Source organism: Larus michahellis, chromosome 3 (assembly GCF_964199755.1).
Source record: "Larus michahellis chromosome 3, bLarMic1.1, whole genome shotgun sequence".
NCBI classification, from domain to species: Eukaryota; Metazoa; Chordata; class Aves; order Charadriiformes; family Laridae; genus Larus; species Larus michahellis.
Window position 1 is genome coordinate 7,394,089 of NC_133898.1, and position 17,459 is coordinate 7,411,547.

Here is a 17,459-nt window from a genome sequence, read left to right on the forward strand (position 1 = left end):
TTTAAGTATTAATTTTTATTTCATTCCATATATGTTCTGTCTGCTGTTCAGAGAAATAACGCTATGGGACAAAGGTTTTCAAATCAGTTCCTTGTAGCGATTTCTTGGCCTTTTTCCAGAGATCGTAGAGTTAATTCACTCAGCAGCATGCATGAACACTGTAATTGCTCTTTTCAGTAAGAACGCTGTGCATTTATCAACAGATGATTTTCATTTACACTCCAAACGCCCCTCTACCCAGCTCTGTGAGGTTTCTCTGAAAGTCTCCACGGCCTTCTCTAGTCTTGACTAATTGAAATAATTCTGTCAGATTTCATTTCATCATTTGTCCGTTTCTCTGGATCATTAATGTAACAAACAGCAGACAGCTATTAGAATTTTGCCATGTAGAAAATAAATCAGCCAGTTTGTAAGCTATAAGAAGAAACTAAGACAAGTTCAGGCAAATCTCACTGAGGCAATTCACAGCATTACAGCTCTCAGGTATCCTCCCGCCCCTTTTGCAGGAGGTTCCTACCCCCAGCTGCAGGGTTGGCAGAAGGGAGCACACACACATGCCCCAGCTGCTCCCACCCGCAATTCAATGTGCTAACTTAAAAATCAGGGAAGTTTGATTTGCCTGAATCCACAAGACTGTGATACGCAGCAAGATGAGATCCAGGCACACAGCCCTTTTGGCAAACTCAGATATAGGAGTGGTAATCTCCAAGGAAAAGAGGCAGACAGCTGGGACAAAAGGGAATATTGTAAAACTGCCGAAGCATTCGTCTTTATGACCAAGTCAAAGACATTAGTATCATTACTTTGCGATGCAGTTTCTCAGAGAGAGCAGTTTTATGATTCAAGCTAATTTAAAGCTATCCTGACATTGCAAGGGAAATCTCACCCTCACCCAACTCATGGTCCTGCCAAGTCTCTGTATCGACACTAGCGTTTATGCAGCCATGCAGTGAGAGTCTGACCTAAGTGATCCAGCTGAAAGCTAACCACGCAAACAACAAAAAAAACCCACAAAATTAAACAAACCCCCCCCGTTTTCAGAGGGATCAATGAATTAACCCAGCTCCCCACAGATGCCAGTACTGACGGACACTGAGGACAAGAATGCATGGCCAAGAGAAGAGAAGGCAGGAGGGACTGCACGTTTCAGTATCATCAGTCTTACATCAGCTTGAGCAGAATACGAAGGATGAGTAGAAAAAAGTGACAAAGTGTCAAAAGGGAAAACTCACCAAAGAGAAACGCAGTTCTTTAGTCTGTTCCACTATGTGGTATATGTATGGGGTTCATTAGTCTGCAGTTTCCCTTCTCTAACTTTTTGAAAAAAAGTAGTGAACACCGTTCACACAGTTACCAAACTACAGCTTAATATCAAGTTGGTTTCCTCTAGCTGTATCTCCATTATCTAAAAACACATGAAAACTAAATTTGATGAAATTTAAAAAATTATAATGAAATTGAAAACCGTCAACAAGAAAATTATTACAATAAATGTAATGTTAATGTGTGTTTTGGATGTTACTTCCAAAAGCTGCTACCTAAAGGAATGGTCCTGCTTTCTTCATCCAAATCCTGGCTGCATGCTCCTGCAACATTTTTTGTGTCGCACTTGGCAACTGCGAGGCTACAGGATGAGTTGGTTCAGTGAACGGACATGACGGAAAACTAATCCTCCAATAAAAAACAGAGAAACTTCACAAATAAATGGTTTTCTGCTGGATCAAGTCAATGAACTAATTCATTCTTGACTGAAGAATCACTTGGTCCATTGTAACCAGAAAGGAAAGGAATATATAGCTGGAACTAGAGGGGATGCAGACTGACCTTTTCAGTAGTAGCCCACTATTACAGCAGTTTAACTTTGATCTCTTTTATATATATATATACACACACACATAGATACACATACATACATACACACACAGTTCCACGCCAAGATTAGCACTTACACAGTGTGAATTGTGCAATTGTATTTCACAGGGTTTCCTTCTTCCCTTACCCAATCTGATATCACTTAACAATAGTCTTTAAGGTACTTAAGATAACTAAATTCCACAAAGTCTTCTACTAATCTTTACAAATTGCTATCTGAAAAAAGTTTTCATCCTACCTTCCAAAAGACACGCTATTCCAGCAACATGTACTCTAGTGTTAAAAGTCATCTGTTAATTACAGTTAAGAGTATGTTTTCATGAAAAAACCAAAAGCCTCTTCCCAGCATAATCAAAATCCAAGTAAATCCTGTCACTGACGCTCTTAGGAGTTTTAAGAAAGAGAACCGTCTAATGTACCTGAAGTATGTTACAATAACACAATTTATAAAATCAGACATGTATGAAGATGACTAAATAGTTTGCTTATATCTCTCTGTTGGGGATTTAATAAGCAGTGGGCATATCTTTAGCATTCTTTCTCCTCCTTGCATACCTATGTAGGGGTTTTTTTTGTTTGGTTGGTTGTTTCTTTAAGAGTAATGTCCTGTGTGTAAAAGAATCTTTTTCTCCGGTATAATATTCTCTGTAACTTAAGAAGACTCAGTGGAAACTTAGAGATCTTTTTAATCAAGATAGGCTCTCCTACTCCCCACTTCCTTTTCTAATTTCATATGAATTGTGATTTCAAATTGCCACTTTAATATCATCATTAGCTTAACTTCCTTCATGCTTTCCCTGTAACTGCTTCCTCTCATAGAGTCTAGTATAAAGCCGATGTGGTTATCAATGAATACTCCATTGTTAGCACATTTTCAAATGCTCACAAGCCTCCAATAAGCCTTCCACCCATTTCCATGTCCACTGTTTCTTCAGATAACCCGTTTTCAATTTTCCATTTTAGCTCTCTACATAATAATCATCAAGAAAATGTTGTCATTGACAAAGATGACTAATCTCTCCAGAGCTCTTACGTGTTTCCCTGGGTTTCCTCTTTTGCCATGTTCCCAAAACTGTCATCTTTTTCAAGATAAAACTATTCAAGATTAAAAACATAGTTCGGCAGAACATGAAACAATAGTTTTATGTTTAAACCCAGCATTAATCAGCCAGACTATTCTTCCGTCTTTTCCTTGAGACTTCCAATTTGCTTATGTATCTTCAATAACTTGCTGTATTGTTTCTTTAATACAGCAAGTTCTTCAAGAGATTCCTGAAGAGATTTTCCTTCTTCCAAAAGGATTATTACTACCTGTAGCCTGATTTTTAGATATGTCCACAGGAACACCTGTTTCTAAATAGATTTTAAAACACAGAAAATTACATATTGATAGATTTTCTTCTATTTTATTTCAGCTCTACCCCTTGGAAGTGCTTTCAAATCTTTTATTAGTTTATGCTTAAAGCTACATTTTCCTTCATCTTACAAGATGCAGCACAGAAGGCTTCAAAAATTGCTTCTTTCAGCAATTGATGCTAAGGTTTGCACTTGTGAATATCTCAAAAGCAATCTAATTATGATCTGTCCTAAGATGTAGGGTATAAGAATTTCATTTCATATCTAGCTACATCCCTTGAAAATCTTGGTTTAATCACAGTCTATTTCAGAGATACAAAGAATAGCTGCCTGAAAGGCAGTGAAAATGCAAAGAATAAAGTGCTGAAGATCAGTGAAGAAAGAGAGAACTGCAATGAGTGAAAGGAATGTGTCTGTATCGGGCTGACATAAAACCAGATCCAAGTAATGGGAAAGCAGGGTATTGAGCCTGACTTGTCTTGACGGAGCTGAGGAATGAAAGCTTGACCCAAACTGTAAAACAACATAAAAGCAGTTAAAAAAAAAAAAAAAAGATTGTGAAGTCTTGACTGAGTTAATCGCAAAGACATTAAGCAACACTGAAAAAGTGACAAAGTCTCCATTAACGTATAGTCAACTACTTTTATAAAACACAGATAGGCCCTCCAAACCAAGGGTGAGAACTGATTTAACATTTGAAAGAACTTGCATGCAACATCATGAAATTATTCAAACCTAAACAACATACAGAGGAAAACAAAACATATGCCTCATTTTTAGCCCATGACAGAATACACTGGAGTATATCAACAGAAAGGTCTTCTGGGTGGTCTTTTGCAGCCTAGTCTAGAGTTCAAGCATACTCACTGCTAAATTGCCTAGAGAAAAGTACACACACAAAGCACAGATCCTTAGCCTTTACTTCTGGAGTGCCAAAAACTTGAAATTACCTCTCAGTGGCAATCAAAGACTCCCCTAGTTTGGCAAAGTACTGAACTGGAGTATACGACAAAGTTGGTACTAACGTGCCGTAGAAATTCTGGATCAACAAACTAGTCTAGTGTGGACCCTTTAAGGTAGGGGTGCAAGAATTAAAACGATACTCCAAAACATTTCCTGAGCGTCTGTTCACATCTTGTTAGTTCTTCAAATCAGGAAAGATGGCTTAGGGATAACTTTCTCTTATTCTCTCCTACCAACATAGTACTCTGGCTGTTCCAGACAGTTCTATGCACATGTATCGCATCTGCAAGTAAAGCAAACTCCCAAGACTTTATTATTGCTTAGGTTATGATCCCAGTACAGGATTGATTTATTTATTTTAAAACATTAAAATGTTTAAACTCCCTTTTTGAACAACAAGGAGTTTCCATAGATAAAGATCAAATTTTGAAATAGTCAAGCTAAAGTCCATAACATTATATTTTTCATTTGCCTTCTCCTTACTACGCAGGATCTTGTGAAAAAAAACTAAAAAAACCTAAAGAAATCTTCTCATCTCTTATGGAAAGATTAAAAATACCAAATGAGGGAACTGGATATCTCATAAGATATACTTAAGCAAGAAAAAAAAAAAGATAAAATAATTATTTCTCTGTCAAAATGCAGAGACGTGATTTTCTACCTAAAGCACCTAAGTAGTTTTTAAGACAATGCTGAGGAAGTAATAACTTTCAATGTAGTAAAGTACTTCTAAAGCAGTTAGATTTTTTTCTGAGAGAGAAAAACACTTGCTTGATCCTTTGACATTTAAGGGTACTTACCGATGTAGGAATAAAGATAATAAAATTTTCATTTACTATAATAAATAAAAACACCCTGCTGGATATTAAAAAAATAGTAAGTTGAATGAGTAGAAGAAAACCTTTTTTTTCCAAGGGAAATATACTTTAATACATCTAAAATAAACTAAAATACACGTAGACCTCAGTGTGTGATTCTGACTGGTACTGTGAGCACAGAATAGACTGCCTGCCATATAGCAGCCACCTGGGTCAAGATGAGCACTTCTGAGACAACCAGCAGTTACCTGCAGCATAAAATTCATAAGCCTTTGACCCTGATAAAGCTTTCAGGATGAAATATTTAAGCAGAAATTTTTATGGTATTTAACTACGCACCAGTACCTTTTACTCCATAAATATTTGTTTGGGTTTTGTTTTGTTGTTTTTTTTCCCAGCAGGTCTAGCACTGATCTATTTGAGTTGTTTTGCAGAACAAGCGCTAAGAAAACATACAAGAAACCCTCAGACATTAAAAACTGTGCCACTATAATTTTGGAAAGTAAAATGTTACATGGACAAAGTATAAAGGAAAAAAAAACTCCTTAAAACAAGGTGCTAAAGTCACACCTAGCTTTATAAACATGTAGTCTTTTTCTTTGAGACTTATATGGTTCCGAAAACACTGAGCTTCCAAAAACTACCCTTTTTGTCTGTTTCTGAGTCACTTAAGGATCTTGTTCCGAATACTTTGGGCCAACTGTTAATGTGACTTTCTGTTTCCAAGATGACAGTCACAAATATGTCAATAACTACACCTATATATAAACATTCATCTTACCCCTAGAAAACAAATCAAAAAATTGACAGAACAGTTTTGTACATACCAATACGCCATTTTCACATGTCCAAGCACTTGGATCAAATTCAAGTTTACTGACACAAACTATAAATCTCTCTGGAAACACACGTAGCTCTATACAAAAAGAATTGAAAAGAAGATTACAAAAATTATACGCATGTTGAAAAACACACATGACAACATATATATGCTATTTTAGTAAACAAAATAATTTATTTTTTTAAATTGCACACTAAATCACTTCATACGCTCTACTAGTTTCTTACCTACTCTCTTCAACATCACATCCCTACTTTTGTTTTGCTTTTATAAACCATTCAAAAAAAATAAAATAAAATCAATAAGTTAGAGTAAGTTTAGTTCCCAAGAGGATAGTCATGGCTGCAAATTAGTCCACCTGCACCTCTGGACAAATATACCAGACAGAACCAACAGACAGAACCAACATTTAACAACAATTTCTTTTGTGCTATTCTGGTGACGAGTCTTTTCATCACAAAAGCTGTAAATGATGTTTGTAATACAGCACAAAACATTCGGTCAGGACTTGGCATAAAATCTCAGCATAAGGCTAAGCGTTTCAAACTCTGACTACAGGGATCTTTGAAGTCATTAAACAAATTGGTTAACTACTACTGAATTACATATTTTACTCAAGATCACATCGTTTGTTGTGAACACAACAAAGTTTCTATTTACCAAGAATTAAAAATTGAAGGATTCTCAGATTAGAACAGACCAGACAAAGCTTTATTCAGTACCTAGCAATGCTATGAGAAAAGCATAGCTGGATATTTTGCTATTTTACACATCGGATTATTTCCAGATTACTATCTTCATATTTTCAGCTCAGATGGTTTTATTGTTGGTTTTTGTCTTGGTTTGGCTTTATAAGAAGAAAGTTACTAATTTTTAAAGTTTGTTATACTTCAAAAAGAAGCCATAGCACCCTATTTTCTGGGAAAGAAAGAGACAAGGCATGAACTAAAAACACGAGGCTGACCTCACAGGTTTGGGGTTTTTTTTTCGTAGAATAGCTCCTCACAACGAATTGAGCATAGGCATGATGTGCACAATTTGCCAGTGATGATCAGGTCATCCTTATGGGTTACTACCTCCTCTACAATGTACTGCTCCTTCACTAAAGCATATCTCCATTCGTATCTGACAAATCCCTCTGAGTGCGCACCAGCAGCAACTTTTCTAGGGTCATTACAATGAAAGAAGGGGATGTTGAAAGAGATTACCTTGCATTTGCCATCGGTTGAAAAAGCATACACAGAGAGCTCAGATGCATCTGCATTGGCACAACAGCTTGTTAAGCTACTATAACTTGATAATCAATACGAGCCTTTCATAATCCTTTCAGAAATACCAACTCTGTTAGCAAAACTGTGTCTGAGGCAGTATTCCTGCCGTGCCTTATGTCCAGACTACCGTTTCTCAGCTTGTATCCTCAAGACCTCAAAAGCCACCCCCTCAACGGCTTTCAAACTGCATGCAGTCTATGGACACCTTCCAAATGGGCTACAAAAGAAAAGCTGGACAACTGTTGCAAGGACTGAATTTGTTATATGTGGTTCCAATAATAAACTCTGTTACGTTTACGTTAGATATTGAGTGAGCATCACCAATATAAAGTATCCAAGATTCTTCTTCTATTGGGCTCAATGTCTGGTTTTTGTTTGTGAAGTACTAGTTGCATCTTACAGAATAAACATCAGTGCCAAATTATTTAATTTTTGAGGATATGTGCTTATTCTGCTATTTATTGGGAGCAAAAGCCACTTAGGAACTTCATGTGGAAGGAAAATTTTGACTGCAGCATCAGAGCACTGCTCTTTATGGCAGCACTAGTAGGGCAAGTTCATTCCAGTTTGACATTTTTATTGTTACGTTTTATAACAATCTCACTTGCTGGCTAACAAAATGAAAGTATCTTTAGGTATACATTGATGCTTTAAAAAAGTTCAAATTTAATACACAGAAACCAATATTGAGATACCAATGCAGACACTCTGCTCTTTTACTCTGACTATTCTTCCAGGAGGCTGGGAGAACAACTTTGAGGAAATATTTAAAATCCACACTCCAATCTCTTCAACCAATACGGACTTAGAAAACAACTAGCTGCCATTTTAAGAAAGATTTAAATATTTATGGATATAAAGAATTCCTACAAAAATAAGAAATTCTTTACAAACAGCCATTCAAGTATTCAAAATTTTTAAGGGCCCCTAATTGATTTATTTTGCCTTTTTTTTTTTTAATACAAAAAGCTCAACACAAAGGGCAGTGATCATTATAACTCCTTTTTACCGCTGTTGGCAGGACAGGATTGATATCACTTCCTTACAGAGCATCTTGGCTTGAGAAAACATGAAAAAAAGATCTGGTCCAATGACATCACCTACGTACAGATTTTATAGCACTGAGGTGAATGAAAGCCTTTTCTTGCATACACTTGTACTGTACAGTTGATGTCACAAGACACTCGAGCAATAATGAAGTGATTCATACCGCAGCCTCTGGTTGATTCACCCTGCAAAGACTCAGGAAAATGCTGAGTCTCATCATACTTACAGAATTTGGTGTGGCTTAGCTGATTACCCTGGGGCAAGGCATGCACAAATTTAAAATTAAGTTAAAAAAAAAAACCATCATGTGTTAAGAAATACTTCTTTTTTTTTTTTTTTTAAAGTAAACATCCTCTGGAAAAGAAAAAAAAATAAATCAAGTTCTGAAAGAAATTTTGATTAAGTAGACCAAAAATCTGACAAAGTATTAGTTTATATTCCCTTTTTCCCCCCCCCAGAAACGCAAAATTCTATGTAACACTGTAAGAAACTGATTTCTTACCACGATAATGTTTCCCTACAGCACAACGGAGATTAACCCATCTCTTCATAAAGTAGGCAGTAATGTGAAAACTGTTGGCTGCAACATAAAACAAAGGGATAATAAGTGCACGGGGTATCTTGGGCATTCTGGTCTCAAAGTGTAGCACACCTGCACAGACAGGATTGAGAGAAAGCAGCAGCAGCAGCTCAAGAATATAAAAAGAAAACATAATTTGAAAGTAATATATTTAAAAAGAAAATGCTCATACGGTCTAAAGTCTCAAGAAATTAGTATCTGAAACAGGAGAAAAATCTAAACAAATTACTAACCACCACATTGTGGTATCCAACCACAGAAATAATTTTAAATCAATTCATTGATCAGAGATGTAATCAGCTTAATAGCCCAGTGTCACGGTCACTAGTCCACCAGTCCATCACTAGGACTTTTTCATACATATTTCTACAGGAACACTACAGATCACCAATTACTTAACTGCCTTCTAGAGAAAGGTGACATACTCAAAGCTGATAGAAAAAATGCTGGCTACAAAAAAAAAAAAGCCACAAACGAACATGAAAGGTCTTAATTATCTGCCATTTGAATTAAGTGAGACATGCATACATTTAAACTCCTCAATACAAGTAGACAGAGCTAGCCTGGCTGACCCAGCAGATACCTGTAACATACACAGAGGCTTCTTCAGTTCCTATTCCTGACAATGACAGGAATCCTTGTGCAGCAGGAGCAGAAGAAAAGACCATAAAGGATTACATTACAGCAAAGAGATTATTAGACTATGGTTAAGGAAATCAGCTTTTACTTTTGTTCTACTTAAATTCCCAAATGACCCTGAGTAAATCAGTTAGGACTTGATTCATAAAGGTATTTAGCAACCTAACTCCCACTGAAATGGAAAGAGTTACCATCTGTGACTCCTCCTCCTTAGTCTCTCCACACACCTCGCTAAAATGAACGTGCAAAAGAGGGTATTTCCTCTAACTCTGATGGATTTTGCAAGACTAATTATTGCTGCTTCCAAGACAGCCCGATACCCTAGGTGCAATTACCACAGAAAAGTTAGAAAATTAAGCACTACTGTTGTTCTTCTAATCTAACCATTTAAAAAGAAGTAAGAAAAACTTGTTTGTTCCAGCTTCAACCACTACTGAGCAAACGCCAAGACATGCCTTATTTCTAAGTATAAGCCCCAAAATGCATGTCCTCTCCTGCAGAGTCTACAGCTCTTCTACTTGTACAGGGTCTCCTGGAGCTCACCATCAAGTGCTGTTTAGCATCATCTCTCATTAAGAACTATAGTTATTGATCACAATCAATCCCTTTGAAATTTATCATCCATCTTTTTTCCTTCCCCTCAGGAAGATACCTAAAATTTGACTTCCCTTTAGAGATCAAGTCAAGATGTGACAAGTTAAACCATCCCTTAAAAATGATGAGCGCTAGAGAAAATTTTGGATGTAATCCACCAGCTTTATTAACTGTATATTTACAAGCACAATTAAAAGAAAATTACTTTTAGCTATTTCCAGTTTGGCATCCGCAATTATTTTGCATTGTTCATAGGATTAGCCAAATCAAGGAATTTGCCCTGTATATAAATAAGTTATTAGTGTGATAATAGTATCTTACACCGTGACCTCTGTAATGCTGAAAAAGTAACATTCATAAAACTACAACTTTGCAAATAAATATTCAAACAGAGAGTAAGTATTACTAAAAGAGTCTTTCCTCCCCCGTTTGTGTGAGATATTCCAAATGTATTTTTCTTGAGAAGACCTTAAAATGCAAAAGTGTGGATCTTTTGCTTTTCACAAAGCACAATACTTCACTCCTGAAATTCTTTTATGAATCGGGGACACGTACATCCGTTTATTTTTCTTGCTCTCCTCGTATTCTCTGAGAGGTTAAGTGTTTAATCATATTTGATTGACTAATGGCCTGAACAAAGTTTCAAATTCCTCTTAAAGGCCCTTGATTCAGCTAACTTCTGTTCTGTGGAAGAGGGCACCTACCTCAAATCTAACAAAATAAATAATTGTGTAAGAGATCAAGACATCTCTACACTATTTTGGCAGTGTCAGCTCAACCTGAAAGTCTTATAAAGCCTTCACAGGGAGTTACACCTGAGCTAATAAGCTCAGCCCAGAGGGACTAACACTAGAAAAATAATTTTCGTTTCGATGACTATTTACTACTTGACTTTGCTGAAAAATCCTGCACAGGCGATTTGCTGTTACTTATTGCGACCCGTGAGAAAATGTTAAGATGCATTACATTCAAGTACCCATATTTTGAAAGTATCACACAGCTACGCTCATCAAATATTTTGAAACCCTCTTGTATGACATCTGATCTAATCCGTAGTCAGCTGGAGTTTGCAAAACTTCCCTAGTTTTAAAGTTGCCAGAGTTACTGCAGAACTATAAAAACTGTGATATCCTCTTTCTGCTTCCTCCAAGAGAAAGATATTATCCAATTAGCCATTTTGATTCGTGAAATAAGAAACTAAAAAAATAAGCCCCACCACGAAAACCTTCTTATCCGACAACCTCATACAACTTGCAGCTTTTTAAACTTTCTACGCAGTTACTCAGCATGAGTCTAAATCTGTTCTCAATTCCAGACTTGTCCACCATCAACACTGTTTATATATGAGCATATACATACTAATGTTGGCTTTGGGCAAGCTGTGGATTATCCTCCAGAGAAGGAGTTACCCAGCGTATACTCAGCAAGGACCAAAATCTGCTCTTCACAATATGTGGAAGGATGAAACAAATGATATGTACCAAATGATCCAGCAGTAACTCCTTTTAAGCACACCATACACGTTTTAGCCTTGAGCTATAAACAGCGTTTTGCAGCCAGTAATACAGAGAGAAATTTCACTGATCTTAGGCTCAGCAAACACCCACTTGGCCCAATCTTCAATTTTCTTTTCATCGTGCAATGTAGACAAAGCTCTATTTGTAGATTACCAACACAGCAGCAGAAATAAAATTGCTGTTAGTGATTCGGAGTTTTGTTTTTCTTACTTCAAAACTGTGCACCTAAATGATCAGATCCAGGTTCCAAAAACAAACAAGAAAAAACAAAAACCCCAAACCCTGAAGCCCAAAATGTGACAGAATAAAAGCAGTTCTAGAAAAACCACAGTTCAGTTTCAGCTGAAATACACACCAGTGAGTGCTGCCTTTTAAGGGAAGGGTAATTTGCCCTGCTCGTTATATTGCATAGTCCCATGACACTGAGAGGACGTATCAGACGCTGACTCTTTACTGTAAGACTATCCAGCAACACTTGTTTTCCAAAAGAGTCCCAGCCAAGCTGACTTGTGCTTCCAGAAGGCTGCCAAGAAGAGGCCGTGGTACAGTGTGGAGCAGTGGGAAGCCCTCTCCCACGGCTATTACGGACCATTCATCCAGGAGCCTGGGAAAATGCCTCTGAGCTGCTGAGTTATCTGGAGCAGCCTGGCAGGTGTTCACTTCCCAGCGCAATCTGGCACCTGCACAGCTCTGTAACTAAATTCAGGCAAGTCTTCTCCAAAGCCACAGTACAAGCCTAAGAAGTCCAGCTGACCCCCAAACATTTCCATATCTGACAGGCACCTATTTCTCATCACACAGTGTTTTTATACTATCTTTAAAAAAAAAAAAAACACCAATTTTTCCTCCCAGCCAAGACGTTTCGCATTTCTGACAGGTTGTTCTGGATTAGGACTGGCTCTGCCTCTGGAAAGTAACAACAAAGTAAATCATTGCAACACACAGATATTAAAAAAAAAAAATAATAAGAGGATGAATTTCTTATGTTACAATGTAAAAGTAAATATGTAGGTGCATTAGACTTGCTGAAACACTATGCTGTACATTTAAAAAAATAATCTACATTTTGCTTATGCTAGATTAATTATTCCACACAGATTAAGCTATACTAGTAATAATGTTTACAGTATATAGAGCTTTTCATCTTCAAAGTGCTCTACAGACGTATTATTATATTGCTTTTTAGCAGTTCTATTTCTCCACTTAAAAATATTCACCACCAAATCCAAGTTCCTGATCATTTGTAAACAAAACAAAAACCATTTTATTCTAAAACTACTGTTAATCATGCAGCTTTCCTTCGCCAAAACAAACGTTCATACCATGTGCTCCAGAGTACGTTGCCATTTCTAACTGAGAAGAGATTCAAAACCAAATGTTGGCATTTAAGTTGAAGTCCGAGTCTAGGATAGACCAGGGACAGCAGATAAAAGTCATCAGATACAAGAAGCTATCAAGATTTCCTGAGCCTTTTCTGGTGTTCAGAATGGGTGCAGAATTTCTGTATCACTCTCTCAGACCACAAAAAAAAAAAAAAAATTCAACTTCATAGTTAATGGCAACAAACATCTTCATTTAGTGAAAGTTTTTATACACCGAGTAGTGGGTTTAAGCTGAGGATGCCATCCATTCTTTCCATCCAGTCCGCCTTCAGTTCAGAGAAGTTTTAAATTACTTTTTAAAGTTTTATTATTTCAAGGGAGAATTACAAGCAAGTCCACAGGAAAATGTGTACTGATCAATACAAAAATAAAGCCTATAAAGTTTTTTTAAAAATGTTTAATACTTAATAAAACACAATCTGGCCATTAAATTTATATATCTAAAGTGTGGACAAAAAAAATGAAAAAATAAAAAAAAATTGTAATTTGCCTCTGTCTTTTTCCAAGGTGCCTTGCTTAAACCAAGTACAGACAAAAACAGATTACTGATTTTTTTTTTTCTCCTTACTCTCTCACATTTTTATTAGTATTTGTGCTATTCTTCTATCCGCTAAATCTTCTGAACGCAGGACAGTTGCCAATACAAATAGATGAGAGATCTGTCCCATCAAGGATGTCGGGACAAGATTTAGTTCCTATCAGGGAACGGGGTCCCTGACTGGAAGAAGGACATTAACCAATAACTGAATCTGATCAGGACAGGATGGTACATGCCCAGCAGAAACCCCTCTGCTATCAGAACATTGATAGCTGGACTAAAACCTTTACACTGTCTAAAACCTTCAGAATATGAGCCACTGACAGGAAATCTGAGCCATTGTATGAAATCCCAGAGGAGGGTTGTAGGGCTCTCCTGTAGCAGGAGAGGTGCAGAATTCACTCCGAAATCAGAACTACACTGGTCAAACTGTATCCAGGGTAAGGCATTTCTTAGGCTGCTTGTCATGGGTATTTAAGATGAAAGAACTGAAAAGAAAAGCAGATATGAGACTGTCTGGCCACAGGATGAGAAATGGACCTGATGGACGTCCTGAGAACACACCAGCTCTGAAGGAAAATGACCATCTTTCCCTTACTGGTACTTGAGATGGACAGGCAGGCTAATCCAGGCCTGGAAAACAGCTCCTAAAATACAGTCTCTCAAGACCCATTCATACGTATAAACAATAATAGCTAGCACCACCTGTTAATGCCTTCAAGGAGATACACGTAGAGCAAGATATTTGATGGTCAGCGTACCATCACCAGGAGACAAGATTTGATTTCACCTTTTTGTTGGTCTCAGACTCAATGACCATATTATTAATTGCATGTGATGGGCTTTAACAAACAAACTGAAAGCTATTTATGAATCCTCGCTGATTTGACCATATAAACTGTATTTCAGAGGAAGCCACGTGCCTGGACTTCCTTAACCACTGACCAAACCCGACAACTGAGATAAAGGCTGAGAAAAGCGTCTGTTGCTACGAGCCACAAGGCAGAGACAACTGGAAAACAAACCCTGTGGGTAAACACTAACAATTCAGCAGTGGAGGAGAATCTAAAGTCTCTTCGAAGCAGCTGTATGGCCATGAAGGAGCAGCTTTGTTAAAAACTGTCTGATGCCACACTTGCACATCAAGCTGAGCATCTCTCCCAACACTGGCCAGACATAGCTGCATCCAAACGGAGCAATGTCACTTACTTACATCACTGCATTCCTTGAGGTGATAGAAGTAAGGTAGATTCTAGCTAAAATGAAACACATACAGTGTGACGGTGGGAAGTTGACTTCAAGGGCACAGTCACCTTTAAAGTACATGCCTCTTCCAAAAAACATGTCTTTTCAGCCTGTGTCTGTGTTTTTTTCCCTTGAGGATATCCATGAGATTTGTGAAATATTTTGATGTCATGAAATACTTGAAAGGGAGGATTTTGTATTTTAAATGTCAGGAATCTTTACACAGCAAAGTCTCTTCTAGCACAAAAACTCCACCAAAATGTGGAAACGAGCCTTTCAGAATTTAACAGACTGGTTCCCCTTACTATTCATTAGAACAACATTATCGTGGGTGCCAATACTACCATGCTGAAAGATTTTCAAATAAAGTCAATCAAGTCCTCCATGGGTCTCCAGGCTCTATGTTTTTTTTTTTTTTCTGGTAATAGGAAATAACTTCTGCAAAATTTCTTCACCAATAGGAAAGGGTTTTAACCCTATAGCTCCCACAGCTGGCAAGACTTTCATCTTCTACCAATAACAAGGTCTCTAGGCAAGGGTCATTAAAAATGTCAGGAATAAATTGCATCACATGGTTACAAAACCTATGGGTTTCATGAAAAAATCCCAACAGTCTGCCACTGGACACTTGATAGGAGACCATGAGAAGGAAAGAAAAGCTAGCAGCAGGTATGTTCAGCAGAACTTTAAAAAGATGGCACGAACATGAAAAGGTAGTTTCTTCAAAGCTGATCTTGACATATGGCAGCAATAAATGGTCTTGTCTTTCTTTTTTGAGGACTCCTGTTAGAATAGCCCGGTGGAGCTAAGAGGTAGGTGTTGATCGTCATGAATCCTCTTTTCTTCTACCCTGTCATTTAGAGGACAATTCAAAAGAGAGTGAGTTCTAAGAGATGTGTGTGGACTTGAACCAGGACACATTTCAATGCTGTTCACAGCATCACAGAATGGTAGGGGTTGGAAGGGACCTCTAGAGATCATCTAGTCCAAACCTTGTGCTAAAGCAGGTTCACTTACAGCAGGTTGGACAGGATCTCGTCCAGGGGGGTTTTGAACATCTCCGGAGGACACTCCACAACCTCTCTGGGCAGCCTGTTCCAGGTCTCTGGCACCCTCAAAGAAGTTTTCCCTCATCTTCAGATGGAATTTCCTGTGTTCCATTTTGTGCCCATTGGCCCTTTTCCTGTTGCTGGGCACCACTGAAAAGAGTCTGGCCCCATCCAGTTGTGCCAGAGGTTCATGGGTTTTGTCTTTTTACACAACAGACTCTTGTTAGATTTATAACAACTCAGAATATAAGGAAGTTCTAGAGCACAGCAAATAGGTGGAAAATCACTGCAGTGGAGCCCTCCGTATTTTCTCTTTTTAAATGCTAGCAAATAGCCCATATTTAAGTCAGCTGCTGAAAGGCTCTATTTCCAAATAAGTCTCCATCTCCTTCTGCTCTCACAAGCTCTCAGGCAAAGAGGATACCACCAAAAAGACCAACAAGAACCTATGATTGTGATCGTCTGATCAGTACTACTCAGCTATAGCAGTAGTGAAGTAGGTGCTGGTTGTGGTGCAAAGAGCTGGAAACTGACTGCAAAATGGTTTGTAACGAATTGCTCATTTTAGCTTACTCAAGAACACAGTATTACAGCGGACCACCTGAATTACACAGCTCCGTATCTTGCAGTTTCTCGTATCAGTGTAACAGATGCTAAGTGCGAAAAAAAAAAAAAAAAAAAACAAACACAACCCCAAAAGTACACAGAGCATCCTCTTTCTCATAATAAATACCAAATTTAGGGTCTTTTATACAAAAGACCAAAACCGACAAGCCTTACTTTTGCCATGGGAAGACAACAGAAAAGAACAGACAGGCACTGCCCATATCCTATGACCCACACTCATGCACACAAAAAAAGGAAAACTAAATATCTTAAATTAAAAGAATAAGAGAAAGATACTCTGTAAATGAATACAAGACTGTCACCTTCTATCCTCTCTAAAGCAAGCTTTGTTATTTAAACAACTGTCCAAGGATTATCCACAGATTTGTATAGCGAATATTTCACAGGTAGAATGTTTCTCTCTGAATAAATCTATTTGCTCTGCATTAGAACAGCTCTTATAATTTTGAAGTTGATGGAACGCTACTATGCCCAAAATGCATACTCAAGATTGCGCTGGACTTTTTTTTGCTCCTCTTTTCAAGTAAAAGTCTTATAATTTACTGCACTGCTTCCATACGTTTTTAATAAATTAAGGTTTGGCTCCTGCTAAGCTTTGCTCATATAGTTTTGTTTAAAGTCTGCCACTTGTGCCTTTGCAGTCAATAGAAATATTCAGTGTGTAATAAATACAACATATCCAGTACCTTCAACAGTGAACCAAATGCACATAACTGCTCTCGCTGAACTACTTATGCCAAAGAAAGTATGCAGAACTTTTTTCAGGAATTGGCCCTGATTTTTGTAAAGCCTTATAAAAGTTTTCCAAATATAAATAAACTCACAAAAATGTTTGTAATTTAAAAAGCTGTATTTTGTCTCTACCTGTGTCATGTGATAATGAAACTTAAGAACAAAAGCACAACGGAGAGTATTATTATGTAATACGGTAACATGAAAAGTTTAAAAGAAATTCCTATTCATCTTTAACCATGAAATTATACTTGCAATTATTTCCAGTTATAATAAAAATAGAAAGGACATCAATGTTCAACACATATCTATAACAATTTTTTTTCTTAAAATGTAATGCAAATTTTTGTTTGTCTTGGACACTGGTGACTTTCATATGACTCGGGAC

The 17,459-nt window shown here is 37.3% G+C and overlaps 1 protein-coding gene across 8 annotated transcripts in view; it reads right to left on the bottom strand.

Annotated features, from left to right (window-relative positions):
- Positions 1-17,459, bottom strand: part of SLX4IP (SLX4 interacting protein) — a 79,315-nt gene that overhangs the window by 10,468 nt on the left and 51,388 nt on the right. For 4 of the 8 annotated variants that reach the window (XM_074578460.1, XM_074578456.1, XM_074578462.1 and 1 more), the window contains 3 exons: positions 9,332-9,385; positions 8,671-8,748; positions 5,837-5,925 (listed from right to left, as the gene is read on the bottom strand). In XM_074578460.1, coding sequence (XP_074434561.1) covers positions 5,837-5,925; positions 8,671-8,748; positions 9,332-9,385 — 221 coding nt within the window. The remainder of the gene's footprint in view (positions 1-5,836; positions 5,926-8,670; positions 8,749-9,331; positions 9,386-17,459) is intronic. The other 4 variants (XM_074578463.1, XM_074578461.1, XM_074578459.1 and 1 more) reach the window with 1 other exon arrangement.